Below are 24,674 nucleotides of genomic sequence, written 5' to 3'. Positions count from 1 at the left end.
CAGGCACAAAACTCCTAGAAAGGGCATCCGCCTTCACATTCTTAGAACCTGGAAGGTATGAGACCACAAAATCGAAACGGGAGAAAAACAGCGACCATCGAGCCTGCCTAGGATTCAACCGCTTGGCAGACTCGAGATAAGTCAGATTTTTGTGATCCGTCAAGACCACCACGCGGTGCTTGGCTCCCTCAAGCCAATGTCGCCACTCCTCGAATGCCCACTTCATAGCTAGCAGCTCCCGATTGCCAACATCATAATTACGCTTAGCAGGCGAAAACTTTCTAGAAAAGAAGGCACATGGCTTTATCACAGAGCCATCAGAACTTCTTTGAGACAAAACAGCCCCTGCTCCAATCTCAGAAGCATCAACCTCGACTTGAAAAGGGAGCGAAACATCTGGCTGACGCAACACAGGGGCCGAAGAAAATCGACGTTTCAGCTCCTGAAAAGCCTCAACGGCCGCAGAGGACCAATTCACCACATCAGCACCTTTCTTGGTCAAATCAGTCAAAGGTTTAACCACACTAGAAAAATTAGCGATGAAGCGACGGTAAAAATTAGCAAAGCCCAGGAATTTCTGGAGGCTCTTCACAGATGTAGGTTGAGTCCAATCATAAATGGCCTGAACTTTAACAGGATCCATCTCGATAGTAGAAGGGGAAAAAATTAAGCCCAAAAAGGAAACCTTCTGAACTCCAAAGAGACATTTAGACCCCTTCACAAACAAGGAATTAGCACGAAGGACCTGGAATACCATTCTGACCTGTTTCACATGAGACTCCCAATCATCCGAAAAGACCAAAATATCATCCAAATATACAATCATGAATCTATCCAGATACTTTCGGAAGATGTCATGCATAAAGGACTGAAACACAGATGGAGCATTTGAAAGCCCGAATGGCATTACCAGGTACTCAAAATGGCCCTCGGACGTATTAAATGCTGTTTTCCATTCATCGCCCTGTTTAATACGCACAAGGTTATACGCCCCTCGAAGATCTATCTTGGTGAACCAACTAGCCCCCTTAATCCGAGCAAACAAATCAGACAGCAGAGGCAAAGGGTACTGAAATTTGACCGTGATTTTATTGAGAAGGCGGTAATCTATACAGGGTCTCAGAGAACCATCCTTCTTGGCCACAAAAAAGAACCCTGCTCCCAACGGTGATGAAGATGGGCGAATATGCCCTTTCTCCAAGGACTCCTTTATATAACTCCGCATAGCGGCGTGCTCTGGCACAGATAAATTGAAAAGTCGGCCCTTAGGAAACTTACTACCAGGAATCAAATTTATAGCACAATCACAATCCCTATGAGGGGGTAGGACAAAGGATTTGGGCTCTTCAAATACATCCTGGTAATCCGACAAAAACTCAGGGACTTCAGAAGGAGTGGAAGAAGAAATTGACACCAACGGAACATCGCCATGTACCCCTTGACAACCCCAACTAGACACAGACATTGATTTCCAATCCAATACTGGATTATGAACCTGCAGCCATGGCAAACCCAACACGACCACATCATGCAAATTATGCAACACCAAAAAGCGAATATCTTTCTGATGTGCAGGAGCCATGCACATGGTCAACTGAGTCCAGTACTGAGGTTTATTCTTGGCCAATGGCATGGCATCAATTCCCCTTAATGGAATAGGATACTGCAAAGGCTCCAAGAAAAAACCACAGCGCCTGGCAAACTCCAAGTCCATCAAATTCAGGGCAGCGCCTGAATCCACAAATGCCATAACAGAGTAGGATGACAAAGAGCAAATCAGAGTAACAGACAAAAGAAATTTAGGCTGTACAGTACCAATGGTGACAGACCTAGCGAACCGCTTAGTGCGCTTAGGACAATCAGAGATAGCATGAGTGGGGTCACCACAGTAAAAACATAGCCCATTCTGACGTCTGTGTTCTTGCCGTTCAATTCTGGTCAAAGTTCTATCACATTGCATAAGCTCAGGCCTCTGCTCAGAGGACACCGCCAAATGGTGCACAAGCTTGCGCTCACGCAAACGCCGATCAAATTGAATGGCCAAGGACATTGATTCATTCAGACCAGCAGGCGTGGGGAACCCCACCATAACATCCTTAAGGGCTTCAGAAAGACCCTTTCTAAAAATTGCTGCCAGGGCACTCTCATTCCATTGAGTAAGCACAGACCATTTTCTAAACTTCTGACAATATACCTCCGCTTCATCCTGACCCTGACACAAAGCTAGCAGGATTTTCTCTGCCTGATCCACTGAATTCGGTTCGACATAAAGCAATCCAAGCGCCAGAAAAAAACGCATCTACATTAAGCAATGCAGGATCTCCTGGCGCAAGGGAGAATGCCCAGTCTTGAGGGTCGCCACGCAACAAAGAAATAATAATTTTTACTTGCTGAATGGGGTCACCAGAGGAGCGGGGTTTCAGAGCAAGAAACAGTTTACAATTTTTTTTGAAATTCAGAAACTTAGATCTATCCCCAGAAAACAAATCAGGAATTGGAATTCTTGGCTCTAACATCGGATTCTGAACTACATAATCTTGAATGCTTTGTACCCTTGCAGTAAGTTGATCCACACAAGAGGACAGACCCTGAATATCCATATCTACACCTGAGTCCTGAACCACCCAGTGGTTAAGGGGAAAAGAGAAACAAAACACACTGCAAAGAAAAAAAAATGGGTTCAGAACTTCTCTTATCCCTCTTTTGAGATGCATTAACACTTTGTGGGCCAGCTGTACTGTTATGGACCTGGTGGTTAGGAGCACCCGGAATGACCTGATGAGTAAACTCAAAAATCGGAACTAGCTCTGGGGAAGTGGGAACTCTGCTGACCGCAAACCCTACTCCTAGCACACACACTAGAAATAGCCGTGGAGCGTACCTAACTCTCCCTAGACGCCTCTTCACAGCCTAAGAGCTATCTACCCCTAAAGATAGAAATAGAAGCCTTACCTTGCCTCAGAGAAATTCCCCAAAGGTAAAGGCAGCCCCCCACATATATTGACTGTGAGTTAAGAGGAAGATCACAAACACAGGAATGAAACAGGTTTTAGCAAAGGAGGCCAGACTTAACTAAATAGTCAGAGGAAAGAAAAGGGAACTATGCGGTCAGCACAAAAATCTACAAAAAGCCACGCAGAGTAAGCAAAAAGACTCCCCACACTGACTCACGGTGTGGAGGTGCCACTCTGCACCCCCAGAGCTACCAGCTAGCAAGGGAATATCATGATAGCAAGCTGGACTAGAATTTAGCAGTACTAAGAAATATATTCAGGAAGCAGTAACAACAAATGAACTAGCAAAGACTTAGCTTCTGCTGGAGTAGACAGGTCCTCAGAGAAGTCCAAGAGAGATCTGAACCAATACTGAAACATTGACAGCTGGCATGAAGTAACGATCTGAGTGGAGTTAAATAGGGAATCCAGCATAGCAATGAACGAGGGCAGCTGATAAGCCAACCTCAGTGACCAGCAGTTCCGCTCGAAGCCACCAGAGGGTCCAAGAGCAGAACTAACCAAAGTACCATTCATGACCACAGGAGGGAGTCCGAGAACGGAATTAACAACAGATCCCCACCAAAAATGGAGACTTCTGTATTTTTTTATTTCATCTGGTGAAACTTGGCTATTCTTGTAAATCAGCATTGTTATTTTTATTCAGTCAGAAAAAAACAACCTTAAAAGGGTATTCCCAGCTCCAAGATCCTATTCCAATATGTAGTATGAGTAATAGTATTAGCAAATACTTACAATTAGAAAAGAAGTAGAGTTCTTCTGATTAGCTATGTTGCTTACCTTTTGTCCAGGGCACTGCAGTAGCTTAGGTATCCATGGATATGACCCCACTAGCAACTAATTAAAGGAAATCTGTCACTCCTTGGATGCTTTTAAGGTACAGTATTACTATGGGCATACAGGTAAAAGAATGGTTAAAATAGTCTTACCTGTATACCTCATGGCTGCAGTGTAGTTGTGGAAAAGTTGAGTTTTAATGTTTTATGTTAATGATTTCTTCCAGGCTCTGGGGCATGCTTAGCCAGGAAGAAATCTCTGCCTCCTTTCTTCATTAAAATGGCACCCCCCTCCCATGCACGTCACACTACCCTGCAACATGAAATTGTGGCACCATACTGTAATCGTGTGCCTGTGCCCTGCACTCACGCTGTTCTGGGCACCTTATCTGCCCTTCTATGGTCATTGTCTTCATCCTGCTTCTATAGGGTATGTGCACATGTTGCGCATTTGGCTGCGGATCCTCAGCGGATTTGGCCCTGCGGATCCGCAGCAGTTTTCCATGCGGTGTACAGTACCATGTAAACCTATGGTAAACCAAATCTGCAGTGCACATGCTGCGGAAAATTCCGCGTGAAAATGCTGCGGTTTATTTTCTGCAGCATGTCAATTCTTTGAGTGTTTTACACCTATTCTATAATAGGAATCCGCAGGTGTAAAAACGCAGGCGAAATCCGCACAAAAACTGCACTAAATCAGCAGTAAATCTGCGAGGAATCCGCAGGTAAAACGCAGGTCATTTTACCTGCGGATTCTGCAGAATCCGCGTGGAAAAATCCGTAATGGAATTCACAACGTGTGCACATACCCTTACAGGTGTCGGCAAGTCACTGCACAGATAAAATAGCAGCCCAAGGTTAAATTATATATTTAATCACTTTAAGGGCACACTGGACAATAAACTATATACACAATGGTTATACATATATAATATACGTATAATATCTCCATAACTCCTTATGGAATCATACCTATCTGAACAAGGCAGACTGCATGGTTGGATCCACAGGGGTTTTTCCTGTAGGAGCTGGATTCTAGCTAGCTGGAGGGGGTGTGAATTCTCACTATATTATTCTCACAATATTGTATTATACAGTTATTAGGTTCTTTAAAAGGACGTAGATCTGGGGATTTATTCTGATGGAATATAGGCTGAACTGGATGGGCAAATGTCTTTTTTCGGCCTTGCTAACTATGTTACTATGTTACTATATCACTTTGAAGCTGAAAGACAGGACCACCTGCGGAGCCAGGTGTCTTGTTACAGCTGCACATGCTTACAGGACAATTGTAAGCTGCCATTACATCCCCTCATCTTTCACACTCTCTAACACAGAGGTGAAATTAAGAACAAAATAATAAATCTGCTCTGCAGTCACTATAACATTTGTGTCTAGTTCAACATGAAAAATGTGGTCAGAGTTCCCCCTTACAGGTGACATATTTGATAATTCAACCTCACAATATTATTTACTATTGTACTGTTTAGAAGCAAACATCACATAATTTGTAAGTGAAAGAGATTTATGAGGTGGGTTTAGATATATACACTGTATTATGCATATTATCATTAGCTAATTCTTTTCACAGTGTTTCCTTAACGGGTTTCCTGTTTCCTTTCTCCCAGAAAGGGCCGGAAAGAGGAGGAGGGTGACACAGAAAGGTAGTAGTAGATTGTATTGATGTTTTTAATTTATTCCATATTCCCACGACCTTGTTATTAGGGAAATGATTTGAGGCAATAAGATATGAAGGTTATTCATCAAACAGTTACAGAGCCAAGAAAAGTTACTATTATGAATTTCTTATTTAAATGTATACAATTGAGAAAGGCATTGTGCTGAGAAGTTCCTAATGATAAGTACTTCTGATAAAATGTCTGGTTCCCAGTATTTCCCAGTATGACTTTTTCTTATTACTATTCTATACAAACACTTTTTATAGAGGTTAGCTGATTTTAGCATATGTTTAGGAAATAGTAACATGTAGCAACAGCAATCTTGTCCACAAATTAATTACTCGTGTGTTGTAATTAAACTTTGGCTACAGTTGCAGCAAAGCATAATGTTCACCAAAATTACAAAATTTGATATTGACTTGAAAAGTGTGTATATAAGGGACAACAAACCTAAAACTACTAAACAAGAGTAATACACAAGACACCAGTGTTGTGTGAACGAATGGCCACAGCTTAATTAATAACACTGTTCAACAATAAAATTGTAAATTGAACAAAAATAGCTAATTCGTATAAATTTGATCCTGCTAAAATTGAAAAGGACAAAATTGAAAATTAGCGCTATTTTTTATTTTACAAGTGTAGATCGTAGAGAATTGCAATGCAGTAAGTGTATGGAACAAATACATTTTTAATATTAGGTTGGCAATATCCGGAAACAGAAACTCTTCATTTTACTCCCTTCACTAGACATCAAACAAGGACAAACGAAAAACTTTGTAAAAATAATGCAACGAGAGAGTAATGATTTCAAGTATTTGACATCAACATTTCCTCGATTAAGTCATAGTTGAGTCAGGGTATCTTTTGTTGGCCCACAGATTAGGGAGCTTTTATAAGGACATTCAGTTTGATGATGCACTTAAGGCTGTCAAAAAGGCATTGTGGAATAGTTTTAACCCATTCACCACCTTGGGATTTTCTGTTTTCACACTGTCTTTTTTCCTCTCCTTCCTCCCAGAGCCATAACTTTTTTTATTTTTCAAATCAATATGGCTGTATGAGGGCTTGTTTTTTGTGGGGATGAGTTGTACTTTTGAACATCACCATTGACTTTAATATGTAGTATACTGGAAAATGGGAAAAAAAAAAAATTCCAAGTGGGGTGAAATTGCAAAAAAAGAGCAATTCCACAAATGTTTTGTTTTGTGCGTTTTATATTTACCATATTCACGAAATACTACAGTACAAGTACGCAGATACCAAGCATGTATAGGTTCTTTTTTATTTAAGTGGTGAAAAAAAATCTGAAAACTGACGGGAAAAAAAAAAATCACTTATGTTGTCATTTTACAAAACCCATAGCGTCTCCATTTTGCGGAATCTGGGGCTGGATGGTGGCTTTTTTTTTTGCACCCTGAGCTGACTTTTTTATTGATACCATTTTGTGGTAGAAACAATGTTTTGATCGCCTGTTATTGCATTTTTTTTGCCATAGCTAAAAATCCCCATAATTCTGGCGTTTCAATTTTTTTCTCATTACGCTGTGCGGGGAAAGATGCCGGCACAGCATCAGAGCCCACATCAAAGGCAGGGACCTTGAACGTACTTATGCGTCCAATGTCATGAAGGGGTTAAGAGTGTTTTTTCAGGATTTTTGGTCAACAAGCCTGCACTCAATTACAAACAGCTGTTGGATGAGATGCTCATGTGTTATCACATGCTTGGGGTACATATGTCTCTGAAGATTCACTTTTTCCATTCCCACCTCGACTTCTTCCCAGAGAACTGTGCAGCTGTCAGTGATGAACACGGTGATAGATTCCATCAGGACATTGCTGCCAATGAGAAAAGGTATGAAGGGAAATGGAGGGCAGCAATGTTAGAGACTACTACTGCTGGACAATCAAGAGAGACGCTCCAGAGCTACACAACAAACAGCAGGCCAAGAGGAAGCACCCAACTTGAAATTGCAATAAATGGAGTTATTTAGTTTGTAACTAAAACAGACACCTTGTGCAGCAGTAATGAAAGAATCGTTTTTTAAATTTGTCCCTCATACCGTAAAATTCACCACGGGGGCAGGTCTTTCCCCCCTAATCTTGACGCCTCACAGCCGTCAATCATGGCCTCTGCGCACCAGGCGTGCCTCCTCTTCCTTCATTAGCGTCCCCGGCGTCTGTGCAGTTATTTTTTTTCGGGCATGCGCAGTTGCGCTGCCCTTCGAACTTACAGCGCAGGCCCCGGGGACGCTACTGAAGGAAGAGGAGGCGGCGCCGGGCGCGCAGGGTCCATGATTGACTTGGGGGCAGGATGGAGAGACATAGGGGCAGGATGGAGAGACATGGGGCAGAATGGGAGAACACATGGGGCCAGGAATGAGACACGTGGAATTCAGAATGGAGTACATATGGGAGCAGGATGTGGGACATTCTTACTGTAGAGGCTAATTAAGGGATATTATTACTGCTGTGATGCACTTTATTTTTGAGGATACTGTTTTCAGTGTGGGTGGACTTCAACTAGAGACATCACTGGTGAGTCAGTGTATTACCTGTACACTGACGCTATACACTGTATATCATATATAGAGGTCCTGCGTATAATGTCTCCAGTGATCACTGTATTACCTGTACACTGACACTATATGCAGAGCTCCTGTGTATACATAGAATCACTGGTGATTCATGTATTACATGTACACTGACAATATGCACTGTATCATTGGTGATCACTGTATTACCTGTACACTATATACAGAGTTCCTGTGTATAATGTCACCGGAGATCACTGTATTATCTGTACACTGACACTATATACAGAGCTCCTGTCTATAATGTCACTGATGATCACTGTATTACCTGTAAACTATATACAGAGCTCCTGTGTAAAATGTCACTGGTGACCACTGCATTATCTGTACACTGACACTATATATAGAAATCCTATGTATAGTGTCACTGGTGATCACTTTATTACCCGTACACTGACACTATATACAGAGCTCCTGTGTATAAAATCACCGGTGATTCCTATATTACCTGTATACTGTCAATATACAATGTATACTATGTACAGAGCTCCTGTGTATAACGTCATTGGTGATCACTGTATTACCTGTACACTATATACAGAGTTCCTGTATATAATGTCACCGGAGATCACTGTATTATCTGTACATTGACACTACACTGTGTTCCAAATTATTATGCAAATTGGATTTAAGTGTCATAAAGATTTAATTGTTTTGTTTTTCAAATAAACTCATGGATGGTATTGTGTCTCAGGGCTCAATGGATCACTGAAATCAATCTTAAACCCATGTGATAATTGGTTTTCCAGGTGATTCTAATGAAAGGAAAACTACTTAAAAATGATGTTCCACATTATTAAGCAGGCCACAGTTTTCAAGTAACATGGGAAAGAAAAAGGATCTCTCTGCTGCTGAAAAGCATCAAATAGTGCAATGCCTTGGTGAAGGGATGAAAACATTAGAAATTTCCCGAAAACTTAAGCGTGATCATCGTACTGTTAAGAGATTTGTGGCTGTATCTGAGCACAAATGTGTTTGTGCTGATAAAGGCATAATGAGGAAGATTTCAGCCAGGCAAGTTCATCGGATTAAAAGAGCAGCTGCTGAAAAGCCATTACAAAGCAGCAAACAGATATTTGAAGCTGCTGGTGCCTCTGGAGTCCCTCGAACCTCAAGGTGTAGGCTCCTTCAAAGGCTTGCTGTGGTGCATAAACCTACTATTCGGCCACCCTTAAACAGTGTTCACAAGCAGAAATGGTTGCAGTGGGCCCACACATACATGAAGACTAATTTCCAAACAGTCTTATTTACTGACAAGTGTTGAGCAACCCTGGATGGTCCAGATGGATGGAGTAGTGGATGGTTGGTGGATGGCCACCATGTCCCAACAAAGCTGCAACGTCAGCAAGGAGGTGGAGGAGTCATGTTTTGGGCCGGAATCATGGAGAAACAGCTGGTGGGGCCCTTTAAGGTTCCTGAAGGTGTGAAAATGACCTCTGCAAAGTATATAGAGTGTCTGTCTGACAACTTTCCTCCATGGTATAAAAAGCAGAAATGTGCCTTCAGGAGCAAAATCATCTTCATGCATGACAATGCACCATCTCATGCTGCAAAGAATACCTCTGAGGCATTGGCTGCTATGGGCATAAAAGGAGATAAACTCATGGTGTGGCCACCATCTTTCCCTGACCTCAACCCTATAGAGAACCTTTGGAGTATCATAAAGCAAAAGATCTATGAGGGTGGGAGGCAGTTCACATCAAAACAGCAGCTCTGGGAGGCTATTCTGACTTCATTGAAAGAAATACAAGCAGAAACTCTCCAAAAACTCCCAAGTTCAATGGATGCAAGAATTGTGAAGGTGATATCAAAGAAGGGGTCCTATGTTAACATGTAACTTGGCCTGTTAGGATGTTTTGGAGTTAAATAGCTTTTTTGTTCAGTGAATGTGACCTCCTAATGCTGCAAATTCCACAAATGAGCATTTTCAGTTCTTTAAAACATATCAAATGTTTAGAAATTCTACTGTGCCTAATAATTTGGAACAGTGCATTGTGAGTTTTTATTCATTTTGGAGATTATACTGTTATCATTGGGAGGTTTCTTCAATAAAATTTGATGTATACTCTAAAGGGTGATGACTTTTATTAGACTGACTGTCATTTGCACCGACCATTTAGGAAAATCCGATAAAAATGTAATTTGCATAATAATTTGGAACATAGTGTATATACAGAGCTCCTGTCTATAATGTCACTGGTGATCACTGTATTACCTGTAAACTATATACAGAGCTCCTGTGTAAAATGTCACTGGTGAGTCACTGTACTACCTGTACACTGAAACTATATACAGAGCTCGAGTGTATAATGTCATTGGTAAACATTGTATTACCTATGCACTATATGGTATAAACTGAACTCCTGTGTATAATGTCACTGGTGATCCCTGTATTACTTGTACACTGACACTATATACAGAGCTCCTGTGTATAATGTAACTGGTGATCCCTTATTACCTGTACGCTAACACTATATACAGAGCTCCTGTGTATAATGTCACCAGTGATCACTATATTACGTGTACACTGACACTATACACTATGTACTATGTATAAAGCTCCTGTGTATAATGGCACTTATGGTAATCGTAGTACTGTTTTTTTTATTAATGATCAGTATTGTAGTATTTGGTCACTATGCCATGATGATATGTGGTTTGGTCACGGTATCGTAGTATTTGTCCATGTATTTGTTATTATTCGGTCACAATATGGTGGTAATATGTGGTCTGGTCCTGGTGTGGCTGTATTTGTTCCTTGTATGTGATATTATTCAGTCACTATTTGGTGATAGTATGTGGTCTGGTCACGGTGTTGCAGTATTTGTTCCCGTATGTGGTATTATTCGGTCACTATATGGTGGCATTATGTGGTCTGGCCATGGTGTGATGGTATTTGTCCCTTGTATATGGTATTATTGTTCATTTTAAAAAATGTATTTGACACATTCCCTTAAAGAAACATAAATAAAAATAAATCTAAAAAGAGTATTGGATATTTTAACAAATGTTTAATAGGTCACAGTAGAGTAAAGCCCTGCCAAAAGAGTCTACCTTGTCAAGGTGGTAGGCTTAAAAAATCTTTTTGGCTAAAACAAAAGCTGCTGGCTATGTACTGTATGTGATCTAGTGTTCTATGGGAACTGTTAATGTGTGATTGTTGAGGACATGGTGCAGATGTGGAGTTTTTCCAAGAGTGGGTGTTGGGACTGTAGAAAGTTTGAGCGGTAGAGGCAGAGCTGGGGTGGAGCCTGGGTGGAGTCTCAAGGGGGTTTGAAAATGTTGCTAGTGTAAGGTACCAAGCAGGAACGCGGGATGCAGTGACGGACGGGAGGCTGTTATGATCCTCAGTGGCTTAGGATCACAAATCTAACCAGCTAAGTAGAAGATAATAGGACGAGCTCTGGGGATGTGGTAACTGGACTGACCGCAAACCTGATCCTAACCGCACACACTATAGGTAGCCGTGGAACGTTTCCTGAAATCCTAGACGTCTCTTCACGGCCTGAGAAACTGACTACCCCTAAAGAGAAAGTAAAGACCTCACTTGCCTCAGAGAAATAACCCCAGAGATATAGAAGCCCCCCACAAATAATAACGGTGAGTTAAGAGGAAAAGACAAACGCAGAGATGAAACAGGTTAAGCAAATGAGGCCCGCTAACGCTAGATAGCAGAAAATAGCAAGGGATCTGTGCGGTCAGTAAAAAACCCTATGCAAAAATATCCACGCAGAGAATGCGAGAACCCCCACACCAACTAACGATGTGGGGGGAGCAACTCAGCACCCCAGAGCACCAGCAAGCAGGGAAATCACATATTAGCAAGCTCATCATATACTAGGAAACATCTTGAACACAGATGAGCAAAAATAAGCAAACAAAACTTAGCTTCTCTTGGAGAGACTGATAACGGATGTAGACAGGAGCAATCAGAATAGCACTGAATACAACGACAACAGGCAAGGAATGAAGGACCAGGTGGATTAAATAGGAAACCTGACTAGCAGATGACGAGACAGCTGATCCCAGCCAGAAACCTGCAAAATAACAAAAAGAGCCACCAGGGGGAGCCCAAAGAGAGAACTCACACAGTACCACTCACGACCACAGGAGGGAGCCCGGAAACAGAGTTCACAACAGGAGGCAGAGCAAGGGTTAACAGGTTTATTTACAGGGGAATACTCCACGCAGGGAGGCAAAGAGTTAAATAGTATTAAAGGTACAGTAAAATACAACAGTTCAAATATTAGCAAACATATAAGAGAGTCAATACTGCAGCTCCTGCTGCGAACTCAATGGTTCCGGCAACGGCCGACGCAGTGTCCTCATCAATGGGGTCAAGCAGATGATAATACCCCCGTCTTCTGGTGACAGTGGTCGGTCTCCGGTACCTTCCACTGCCTATAGTCCATATACTGTGGATTATATACTACACTGATATGTAATAGACCATAGCAGCAGTAAGTGACCAAAAACGAAGAAAAGTGAATAAAATTGTATCTTTATTTATTACAAATATAAAAACATGAAAACATATGATATAAAAAGGCAGGGGAATAAAGGAATTGCCTCCAAGAAAAAACGAGGGAGGAGACAGCAGAGAACAACAAGGCCTGCATCAAAGCGAAGAAGATTGGGAGGAGAGTAATGAGTATCCCAGGAATATGAAGGGCAAATAGCTATGGAACCAAGAAACCAGGGCTCTCAGGGCAGGGCACTTCTCTCTGTGGAGGCTGCATAGCTGGCTCAGCTCTACTCGATGTGCACAGCTCAGCTCTGTGTATTCGGCTCATCTCTGCACGGTTCTCCTCTGCTTTGCACGGCTCTGCAGCGGTCCCTCTCTCCAGATTGCTGCTGGGCACGCTTGGCTCTGCAGATGATTGGGCACTTTCTATGCGACCCCTCGCAGTGTCGGTACTCCGTGCAGGGGACAAGGGAAGCAGAGCGCGTCACTCACTGCTCTGTGCGCTGCTCTGCTCTGGCGCCAAACTCCTCTGCTTCGCGCGCTTTCTCTTTTTATCTACCTGTTGCTGCGCTCCCTTTTCTGGCTCTCTCCACCCCCTCCTGTCACCAGGAAGCCCCGTCTCTCTCTCATGCTTCCCTCATGCAGCAGGGAAAGGTCTGCCTCACTCAGGCTTCCCCCTGGGAACAGAGGATGCAGCCTTTCTAGTTCCAGACCCGGCATGCGGGTACCCGAGGTCGGTCTATCACCTTACACTACAGTAGTATGGGGCCTTGAAATTCCTGGTGGCAGCCCTGTCCATACTGGCCCCAATATAGTATTAATGTCCCCCATTCTGGCACTCTTCACCTAGTAAAAAAAATTATTCCACTCACCTGTCCCTCCTATGATGAGCAACTCCTTCTTCTTCCATGATTGTCTGCCGCAGGCAGCACAATGTTGTAACATCATTGTGCCACCTGTGACGGGATGCCTGACAAAATGTAGCGGGCCTGTGATAGGTCAGTGGCATTTATAGATAATGCAGCTCAAGGAGCTCCACAATACTTTTCAACTGACACCAGCACTCTCCCTTTGCTTTGGGCCTAGTCGCTGTGATGCTGTCGCACCCTTTGCAACTGTGATCATTATGTTCCTGGTGTAATAACTGATTCCACAGTACCCTTGTGGGCCAGTCTGAGCTTGTTTACAATTGTCAATTAGTTAGGAACAATATGCAAAGATACGGTACCTGCTAGAACAAATCTGTATCTATTTTTTAAACTTATACATTTAGGTGGAGAACTTTTATAAAGAAATATCTGCATAAATTCTGAAATTTAGATGTGCTACAGACAAACGCAAAAAAACAGGGAAAATAACTGTTTAAAAGCGCAGTCAGACAGCTGCATAAATCAGACCAAGATCGTAACGCAATGCACGGACTGGCTGGCGGCTCTCCTGACCTCGAGCGTTACACCTTCATGTATTTCTATGCAGTTGCCACGCTCGAGTTGGCAGAGCCACCGGCCAGCCTCTGCATTGTGTTCCAATTTCGGTCCAATTGATATGGCTGTGTGACTGCCCCTTCAAACAGATTTTGTACATAAACAAAATATATGCCTACTGGGAATTTAGCAAAAAAATAACTAAACAATTGAAAGGAGCATATTTTAAAGTACATTTTTTTTATTATTATTATTGTTATTATGTATTATTATATCCATTTTAAAACTCAAATGTATTACACCCGTGTAGGACTGCAGATTGACCCATGGTATGTTCCCTCTTGAGCTTCACAGTGGCATTATATGTATGATATCAGAGGTTGGAAGCTGTGTTGGGGTAACATCACTGCCTCAATGCTGAGAGTGGTACAATAGAGTGTCTGCAGGCCAGGGCTGGTTTTAGACAAATTGGGGCCATAGGCAAAATTCAAAGTGGGGCCCCCATGTTCATATAAAACACGTTCATGTTACACCGCTATCGGTGTCACCAGTGTTTTCAATCAGAGTGCCATCCATGTGCCATCCGTGTTTTTCCGGTATGGATAATGGAAATGAAATTACAAAGCTTCTCCTATACTTTCCATGTTAAACACGGACGGCACATGGATAGCACACGGATGGCATGTTTACACGGACCCATAGACTTGTATTGGCCCTTGTCATCTGTGCTGCTGGGAAAACACAGACTTGAGTGCAGCACCGTAGGTCAAATAGGGCAACACATGGCATCTGTGAAACACATGATCGGTGTGAAGGGGGCTGTACAGTCACATAATAGAAAACAGCAGAATTGCCATCTTTTTCCACATCCTACCTCACAGCAGAATAAAAAGCGATTAAAAAATAAGTCCTACATGTCCCCCAACCTACTCATCTAAATCCCCTCTGGCTCCTTGGCCGATGGTTCGGGGTCCCTGATGGTTATTATTCACTTTGCTGCTATAATATAAGTTGAAGCCGCTAGACCCCTGCAGCCCAGTGCTAAGACTGGCAGAGACCCCCAGAGCATCAGTGCTGGAGTCGCAGGGGATTTATCATTTCATGCTAATTATTTTTACATTCTCAGAAAACCCCTGTTGTGTCTGTTCACACACACCATTTTTGCTGCGGATTGATCTACAGTATTGGCAGGAAATCTTCAGCGTTTGTGTAGCCTTTTCACTTGTATTTTTGTGTCCGATTCATTTGAATAGGGAAAGAAACGCTGAAAGATGACAGCAACAGATTTATAAAAAAAAGTGTCTTGTGGCCGCTGTCCGTGTCTGGCAGAACGCATCGGGAGCAGTAAAGAAAGTGTGAACAGGCTCTAATGGGGGTTGCGTCTTATAATGCAGATATACTTTACCAGCCGCGGTGGAGCAGGGTCCAGGGTCTTTGCAGGCCACAGGCTGGGATGAAGGGGTGATCGCATGTGCGGTGTGCCGCTGCTTGTGTTCGGTGCTGCGGGTGTACGGTGCTGCGCGGGCTCTGCCGACATTTTGTGAAAGCCCAGAGCCCCAGCAGTTGCATGGTTTCCTGTGGGGTTGACTCCGAGAAAATGGCTGCCGGGAGTGACGCATGAGCAGATGGAGATCTCGGCACCAAGATCTTAGGAGATGAGATTTCAGCACTGAAATCTCATCTCCAGAGATCTTGGTGCCGAGATCTCCATTTGCGCATGCGCCGCCCCCGGCAGCCATTTTCCCAGGACTCCACCGCATAGGAAACCATACCATGCAACTGGTTCCAGTGTTTGAGTGGGTTTCCTACTACATTCCAAAGATAGGGAATTTAGATTGTGAACCCCATTGGGGCAGTGCCACTAATGTCTGTAAAGCGCTGTGGAATTAATAGCGCTATATAAATGAGTAAAAATAAATAAATAAATAAACTACAGGGGTTCTGGCCTTTCACAAAGTGTCGGCCCCGTAGCACCGAACACCCGCAGCCACACATCTGAACACCCCCTCATCCCAGCCTGCGGCTTGCAGCAATGCTTCACTCTTGCCTCCTCCAGCAGCAACATTGGGACACCGCTTCACCACCCCCCAGTAAGCAATAAGACGCAAGGATTATAAGAAGCACCACCATTTTATTAAAAAAAAGTTTTTTCCCTATTTTTCTCCTCCAAATTTCGGGTGCATCTTATAATCCGGAGCGTTTTATAATCCGCAAAATACAGTAAACTACTGATTCCTATTATAGCGACACTACAATTACAGAACTTTATAAGCAGCACATATACAGAGATACACACTATACATGTACACACATTATATATACTTTAGAAATATAGAAACATACACTATATAAAGTATATACACAGAAACATTCAGTTTATATACAGTACTAGCTGAAGAGCCCGGCGTTGCCTGGGCATAGAAAATATCTGTGGTTATAGCACCTCACTTCTCTTATTTTCCCATCACGCCTCTCATTTTCCCCCTCACATCTTTCATTTTCCCCTCACATCTCTCATTTTCCCCCTCACTCCTCTCATTCCCCCTCACTCCTCTCATTCCCCACTAACACTTGTCATTTCGACCTCACGTCTGTAATTTTCCGATCACTCCACTATTTTCCCTCACTCCTCTCATTTTGCACTCACACCTTTTCATTTTCACCTCACACCTCTCATTTTCACCTCACACCTCTCATTTTCCCCTCAGTATATACGTTTGTCATCTCCCTTATATATAGTATACACCTGTATGTCATCTCCTGTATATAGTATATACCTGTATGTCATCTCCCCTGTATATAGTATATACCTGCATGTCATCTCCCCTGTAAATAGTATATACCTGCTGTATGTCATCTCCTGTATATTGTATATACCTATGTGTCATCTCCTCCTGTATATAGTATATACCTGTATGTCATCTCTGCTGTATATAGTATATCCCTGTATGTCATCTCCTCCTATATATAGTATATACCTGTATGTCATCTCCTGTATATACCTGTATGTCATCTCCCCTGTATATAGTATATACCTGCTGTATGTCAATGTCATCTCCTCCTCTGTATACCTATGAGTCATCTCTTTTATATAGTATATACCTGCTGTATGTCATCTCCTCCTGTATATAGTATATACTTGTGTCATCTCCTCCTGTATATAGTATATACCTATATGTCATCTCCTCCTATATATAGTATATACCTGTAAGTCATCTCCTCCTGTATATAGTATATACCTGTGAGTCATCTGCTCCTGTATATAGTATATACCTGTGTGTCATCTCCCCTGTATATAGTATGTACCTGTATGTCATCTCCTCCTGTATTAGACCTCGTTCACACATTATTTGGTCAGTATTTTTACCTTAGTATTTGTCAGCTAAATTGGCAGCCTGATAAATCCCCAGCCAACAGGAAGCCCTCCCCCCTGGCAGTATATATTAGCTCACACATACACATAATAGACAGGTCATGTGACTGACAGCTGCCGTATTTCCTATATGGTACATTTGTTACTCTTGTAGTTTGTCTGCTTATTAATCAGATTTTTATTTTTGAAGGATAATTCCAGACTTGTGTGTGTTTTAGGGCGAGTTTCATGTGTCACGTTGTGTGTGTTGAGTTGCGTGTGGCGACATGCATGTAGCGACTTTTGTGAGATGAGTTTTGTGTGGCAACACGCCTGTAGCAACTTTTTGTGTGTCGAGTTGCATGTGACAGGTTAGTGTAGCAAGTTGTGTGTAGCAAGTTTTGCGTGTGGCGAGTTTTATGTGTGGTGCGTTTTGAGTATGTGCACGTTTTGTGTGAGGCAACTTTTGCATGTGTAGCAACTTTTGTGCATGTGGCAATTTTTCCATGTGTGCAAGTTTTGCATGTGGCGAGTTTTCCATGAGGTGAGTTTTGCACGTGTGGCTAGTTTTGCATGTGGCGAATTTTGCGCGTGGCGAGTTTTGAGCGGTGACTTTTGTGTTTCGACTTTTATGTGGCGAGGTTGGCGTATGTGTGGTGAAATGTGTGCTGAGGGTGATATATGTGTTCAAGCACGTGGTAGTGTGTGGTGCATTTTGTGTGTGTGTTCATATCCCCGTGTGTGGTGAGTATCCCATGTCGGTGCCCCACCTTAGCAACTGTATGGTATATACTCTTTGGCGCCATCGCTCTCATTCTTTAAGTCCCCCTTGTTCACATCTGGCAGCTGTCAATTTGCCTCCAACACTTTTCCTTTCACTTTTTCCCCATTATGTAGATAGGGGCAAAATTGTTTGGTGAATTGGAAAGCGCGGGGTTAAAATTTCGCCTCACAACATAGCCTATGACGCTCTCGGGGTCCAGACGTGCGACTGTGCAAAATTTTGTGGCTGTAGCTGCGACGGTGCAGATGCCAATGCCGGACATACACACACATGCACACATTCAGCTTTATATATTAGATATACAGTATGCTCACATGCTTAGGCCACGTTCACACTTTGCGGCCTGCTCTGCGGGTTAATCCCGCAGCGGAATTGATAAATCTGCAGGGCAAAACCGCTGCGGTTATCTCTGCAGATTTATCGCGGTTTGTTCCGCGGTTTCCGCTGCGGGTTTCCGCCTATACTATTGATGCTGCATATGCAGCAATATGCAGCATCAATAGTAATGTAAAAAATAATAAAAATTGGTTATACTCACCCTCTGATGTCCGGATCTCCTCGGTGCTGCAGGCGGCTGTGCCGACAAGGACCTTCGTGACGTCACGGTCATGTGACCGCGGCGTCATCACGGTCATGTGACCGCGACGTCACCACAGGTCCTGCTCGCACAGCAACTGAGACCGGACGCCGCGGGCAGCGCTGAGAGGTGAGTATAGCATCATTTTTTATTTTAATTCTTTTTTTTACACCAAAATATGGTTCCCAGGGCCTGGAGGAGAGTCTCCTCTTCTCCACCCCGGGTACCATCCACACATGATCCGCTTAACTTCCCGCATCGTGGGCACAGCCCCATGCGGGAAGTTAGCGGATCAATGCATTCCTATGGGTGCAGAATCGCTGCGATTCTGCACCAAGAAGTGACATGCTCCTTCTTTTTTTCCGCAGAAAAGCAGCGCGGCTTTTTCCGCGGAAATCCGCAGCGTGGGCACAGCGGGTTTTGTTTTCCATAGGGTAACATTGTACTGTACCCTGCATGGAAAACTGCTGCGGATCCGCAGTGTCAAATCCGCTGCGGATCCGCGGCAAAACCCGCAAAGTGTGAACGTAGCCTTATACAGTTTATATATTTACGCAATATACTGCACACATACAGTATACAAATATAGTATACATACACATACTATATACTGTGGTGTACATGTGTATGTGTGTGCATATATATATATATATATATATATATATACACTCACATGCACCACAGATATACACAATCATACTATATACTGTATATATGTACACACATACTATATACACATATACAGACACACACACTGTATACTGCACATGTACACACAGATACACATATACATGTATACTTACCAGGTTCTGCGGCTTCACTTGTACAGATCCATCCCTAGGACAATGCTAGGAGCAGCCATGATAAGGGGAGAGGACACAGACACACAGCGCTGCAGGCATCGTCCTCCTGGCTCGGCTCTGACCTCTGTCTGCTGTGCTGTAATCGGGCCCCTCCCCCTCACTTGCAACTTCTAACCTGACTGCAGGCAGGGAGAGAGGGGGGCTGGAAGGGGGTTTGGGAGAGACGCTCCAGGACTCACTGCTTATTCACTGCTGTACACCACTGGGTACTTCATAAAGGGGTTGCAGATGCAGGGGGGCCCCTTTGTGAGTGGGGGCCCCAGGCATCTGCCTGGTCTGCCTGCCCCAAATGCTGCAGGCAACAGTGAAGCATGGTGGAGGTTCCTTGCCAGTTTGGGACTATATTTCAACAGATCGAGTTGGGGATTTGGTCAAGATCAATGGTGCTCGAAATGGTGATAATTACAGTTAGATACTTATGTATCATGCAATACCAGGTGTCTGACTTGCTCCAAATTTATTCTGTAACACAGGGGTGGGGAACGTATATGGCCCGCGATATCATCTACTGCAAGCCGCACCCACTTTGCCTGTTATTGGCCGTGGGCCCTTTAATTCTGCAGAGGTGCACGTGGATGGCTGCTCTGTGGGCCGGGGCTGCCCCATCGCTCATTCAACTTATCGGCATCATAGACGCTGATACATCAGACATCAGACGCTCCCTCTCCCATCACACCTCCTCTGCTTGTGACTCAGTGGGTGCGCGATGATGTCACTTTACCATGCGCCACTCTGTACCAGCAGTGGAGCCGATGAGACTGGAGCAGCAGAGCCTGAAGCAGCGCAGGAAACGAGGAGGAATGAGTATTGTGTGAGTATTTGTGTATGCATTATTGTGTGTGTGTGTGTGTATGTGTGAGTGCAGGGGCTTCACTATACTGTGTGCGCGTCTGCACTATACTGTGTATTGGGGGAACTGAGCCTGCACTGTACTGTGTATTGGGGGAAGTGCACTGTACTGTGTGTTGGGGGAGTTGCACTATACTGTGAGTGTGTAGAGCTGCACTATACTGTGTGTGGGGAAAGCTGCACTACACTGTGTGTTGAGGAGCTGCACTGTACTGTGCGTGTGGGGGAGCTGCACTTTACTGTGTGTTGGGGAGCTGCACTATACTGTGTGTGTGGGGAGCTGCGCCTGCACTATACTGTGTGTTGGGGAGAGCTGCACTGTACTGTGTGTTGGGGGGAGCTGCACTGTACTGTGTTGGGGAGCTGCACTATACTGTGTGTTGGGGGAGCTGCGCCTGCACTATACTGTGTGTGGGGAGCTGCAGTATACTGTGTGTGGGGGAGCTGTGCCTGCACTATACTGTGTGTGGGAAGCTGCACTATACTGTGTGTTGGGGGAGCTGCGCCTGCACTATACTGTGTGTGTGGGGAGCTGCACTATAGTGTATGTGGGGGAGCTGCACTATACTGTATGTGGGGGGAGCTGCGCCTGCAATATACTGTGTGTTGGGGGAGCTGCACTATACTGTGTGTTGGGGGAGCTGCAATTGTTAATTTTTAAGTTAATATTTTTATACGGCCCCTGAACGCTATTATAAAATTCCAAATGGCCTTTGGCAGAAAAAAGTTTCCCCACCCCTGCTGTGGTAGAACAAATACCTAAGATAAACACCCAATGTCATTAATAACTCATTAAGATCTATCTTCAGCATAAAGAAGAGCAAAGAGTCATGGAAATGATAATTTGGCCTCTGCAGAGCCATGAGCTCAACATCATCAAGTCTGTATGGGATTATGACAGAAGGATATGCTCAAGCTTACACACACAGAAGATCTGTGGTTAGTTCTCCAAGATTTTTGGTTCACCATCTTTGCCAAGCTATTTAAAAAACTGTGTGCAAGTGTACCTAGAAGAAATTATGCTTTGATGCTGTTTGAAAAGTAAAGGGTGGTCACACCAAACATTGAATTCATTTAGATTTATCTTTTGTTTATTCACTTTGCATTTTGTTAATTGATAACAATAAACTCTTAACACTTTTTTCAAAACAATTGTATTCTGCAGCATTTTAGGTAGGCTTGTAATAATTCTGCATATAATATATACACATATTCTTCAGTATTGAAATAGCATCAAAGTAGTGGAATAATAGAAATTACAGTATGGATAGTCATATTAATGACATCCAAATTCTGAAAAAAATTGAAGCAAAATTTCAAAATATCTTGATTTATTGAGTATGAGTTCCACATGCAGAAATACACGCACTTACTTGCTGAATACACTTGGACACACATAATCAAGATCCGCAGCTGGCAGCTTCTTTTGTAATTGCCAGTGACATTCTAGATATACTAGATGGGAGTCAAGTCCTGAGATGCTGGAGGCCATGGTAGCATGTTTAGGCAACACAGAGGCTCACAGTAGCACGAGCAACATTGTGGTGCTGAAAAATGGCTCCTGGGACACTTTGGAGAAATATCTTTACTACTCGCTCCACGATTAATCCATTCTGTACTGTGAGTGAAATAGGATGTTAAATACCATGTTAAAGCATCAAACAGTGTCTGTCAGTATTCCTTCCCTTTGCTGGCATTGTGTCATGTCTGGAGGTTCTATTTTTCATATTTTTTTGGGACTGCCCTTTGATTAAACAGTTTTGGGTGAAAGTTCAACTCCTCACTAAGCAAGTTTTTGGAGTGGAAGTCCCTCTAGATCCTTTGCTCTTTCTATTAAATATTTTTCCTGAATACATATCCAAGAGATCCATTAGATTGCTTTTACATATGTTAACAGAAGCACGCTATTTGATTTCCTACCATTGGAAACAAACCTCTCCACCTTCCCAACTAGATCTATATTCTCGCATCAAGGATATCAGGAACTTTTAGTACCGGACAGCCCTTAATGACAATATTGTAGAGAGATTTAACGTTGTTTGGTCTCCCTGGGATTCTTTTTGGGCCATGTTAAATATATGACCTATATAAGATGGATATTAATAGGTCACAACATTCTATATCATATCCCCCCTTTTTTCCTTCTGATTGAGCCTGTGTTTGTTCATTCGTGAGCTTTTACACTTTATATACTTGAAAATGCTTAACCGAAAGTTAAAATATTATTACAGAATAATATTGGTTGACAACCTATAACTGATAGTGAAAAATTTTTTTTTTTTTTTTGAAAATCTTTTTATTAGAGTTTAAAATGTGATATAATACACAACATACATTTCCAATGATAATGATACAGAAATGTGATAATGTTAACAATCATGTATCCCCAACCCCTCCCACCCCTACCCAAACCAAAAACTCAAACCTCTGGACTTTGTGTACATCCAACCATAAGGGTACCTCAAGGAATTGGTGAGTCACCACCTATCCGCTGCAATAAGTACCATTGGGTATTTTCAAATTGTGCTCTCAGCTTCTCCCTAGTCTCCAAAGGGAGCGATGGAATAAAAGTAACCCATGTAGAAAAGAATTTACCTACTTGTTTTTCTTTGTTAGTCAATGCATCCAACCACTCCATTCTAAATATATACTGTATTTTTGTGCGAATGAAAGAGAGTGAAGGAACTAAAGGATTCAACCACTGATGCAAAATACTCTTTCTAGTTGCTGAAGCCCATATCGTAAGTGTTGCCTTGATATGTTTGGGTAATTTTCGAGATGTTTCATCTAGGATATTAAAAATAGCCCATTGTGGGGTAAGTGCAAAACCCGTTCCACAAATTTTTTGCAGTTCTTTATGTACCTCTCCCCAAAGTTCCCGAATTTGCGGGCAACTCCATAAGTGATGGTATATGTCAGTATTACGGGCTTTACATTTGGAGCAAGAGTAGACGACAGATGGGGACATTTTAGATTGCATGCAAGGTGTGATATAGGCTCTATGTAATATTAGAAGTGCCATGTCGGTATAACTGCTATATGGTAAAATTTTCCTTTGTGTCATGGTGGCCTCAAAAAGGTCACTCACCTCCAAGTCAGGCATATCCCTCAGCCATCTCGCCACTCCCGTGGTTTTCCCTTCCCCCACCCATTTTTTACGCAATAATGAATAGATGATACTTATAGAAGCCGGGTTAGATTTTACATTCCGAATGAACCTATCTAAGTTGGTCTTCCCCTCCGTCGTCTCCCCCCGTGTCTGACATTTCTGAACCAGGCTACGCGCTTGAAGAAATAAAAACGGTTTATTATTAAATAATGGGTATTGTTGTGATGCCTTTTCGAAAGATATTATTGAGAAATTAAGATCCAAGAGGTCTACCACCTGCCTGCAACCCTGAGAAGCCAAAATCTTATAAAAAGACGGTGTGGAGCCCTCCATGAATTTCGGGTTTCCCAAAAAAGTCTGGAATGGAGATAAATTATATCTTAAACCACTAATTTTCCTACATTGTCTCCAAGTCTGCATCGTTTGCCAAAGTGATGGGTGGTCCTGTATTCCCACTGGGAGTTCCTCCCCGCCCAAATGTAATAGACATGGTAGTGAAATGTGTGGATAAAATTGTTGCTCTATTTCAACGTTTGCAAAGTGAGAAAGACCCCTAATCCAATCAATAGCATATCTAAGGTTAGCCGCTAAATTATATCTTCCCAAATCAGGAAAGTTAACACCACCCTCCAATTTGGATGCCTGTAGTTTTGCGAGACTAATGCGTGATCTACCTCCAATCCCCCAAATGAATCTTCGGAAGTTTAGGTTCAACAGATCCTTATCCGATTGAGTCAAGAGCAGTGGCAGAGTCTGGAAGGCATAAAGCAGTTTAGGAAAAACTATCATTTTAATTAAATAGCATCTGCCAGAGAATGACAGTGAGAAGTGTTTCCAGGAGTGGAGAAGATCAATTATGGAGGAGACCAATGGCCTATAATTAGTTCTATATAAAATAGATGGGTCTGCAGGCAACCTTATCCCCAGGTATTTAATAGATTCCTGACACCAATGGAATGGAAATGTGGGGTCGTTCAATCTCCCGGATCTGAAAACTGCTAGGGCTTCAGATTTACTGTAATTGACCTTGAAACCAGAGCATTTACCAAAACTTTCCAAAATAAGCATAATGGCCGGGATTGCTCTGACTGGGTTGGCAATAAATAAAAGCACATCATCAGCAAAGGCCGAGATCTTTACCGATGCAGCTCCCACCTTCACCCCCTCAAATGCCGTCTCATTTTGTAAC

The 24,674-nt window shown here is 42.9% G+C and overlaps 1 protein-coding gene across 1 annotated transcript in view; it reads right to left on the bottom strand.

Moving 5' to 3' along the window:
- Nucleotides 1-21,868, bottom strand: part of OAZ2 (ornithine decarboxylase antizyme 2) — a 126,704-nt gene extending 104,836 nt beyond the window's left edge. The window contains 2 exon segments of the mRNA XM_077262778.1: nucleotides 21,136-21,258; nucleotides 21,750-21,868. Of these exon segments, the coding sequence (XP_077118893.1) occupies nucleotides 21,136-21,258; nucleotides 21,750-21,868 (242 nt within the window).
- Between the last annotated feature and the right edge of the window lie 2,806 nt (nucleotides 21,869-24,674).

The sequence above is a fragment of the Ranitomeya variabilis genome, chromosome 5 (assembly GCF_051348905.1).
Source record: "Ranitomeya variabilis isolate aRanVar5 chromosome 5, aRanVar5.hap1, whole genome shotgun sequence".
NCBI classification, from domain to species: Eukaryota; Metazoa; Chordata; class Amphibia; order Anura; family Dendrobatidae; genus Ranitomeya; species Ranitomeya variabilis.
This window is presented reverse-complemented; position numbering and strand designations above follow the sequence as displayed.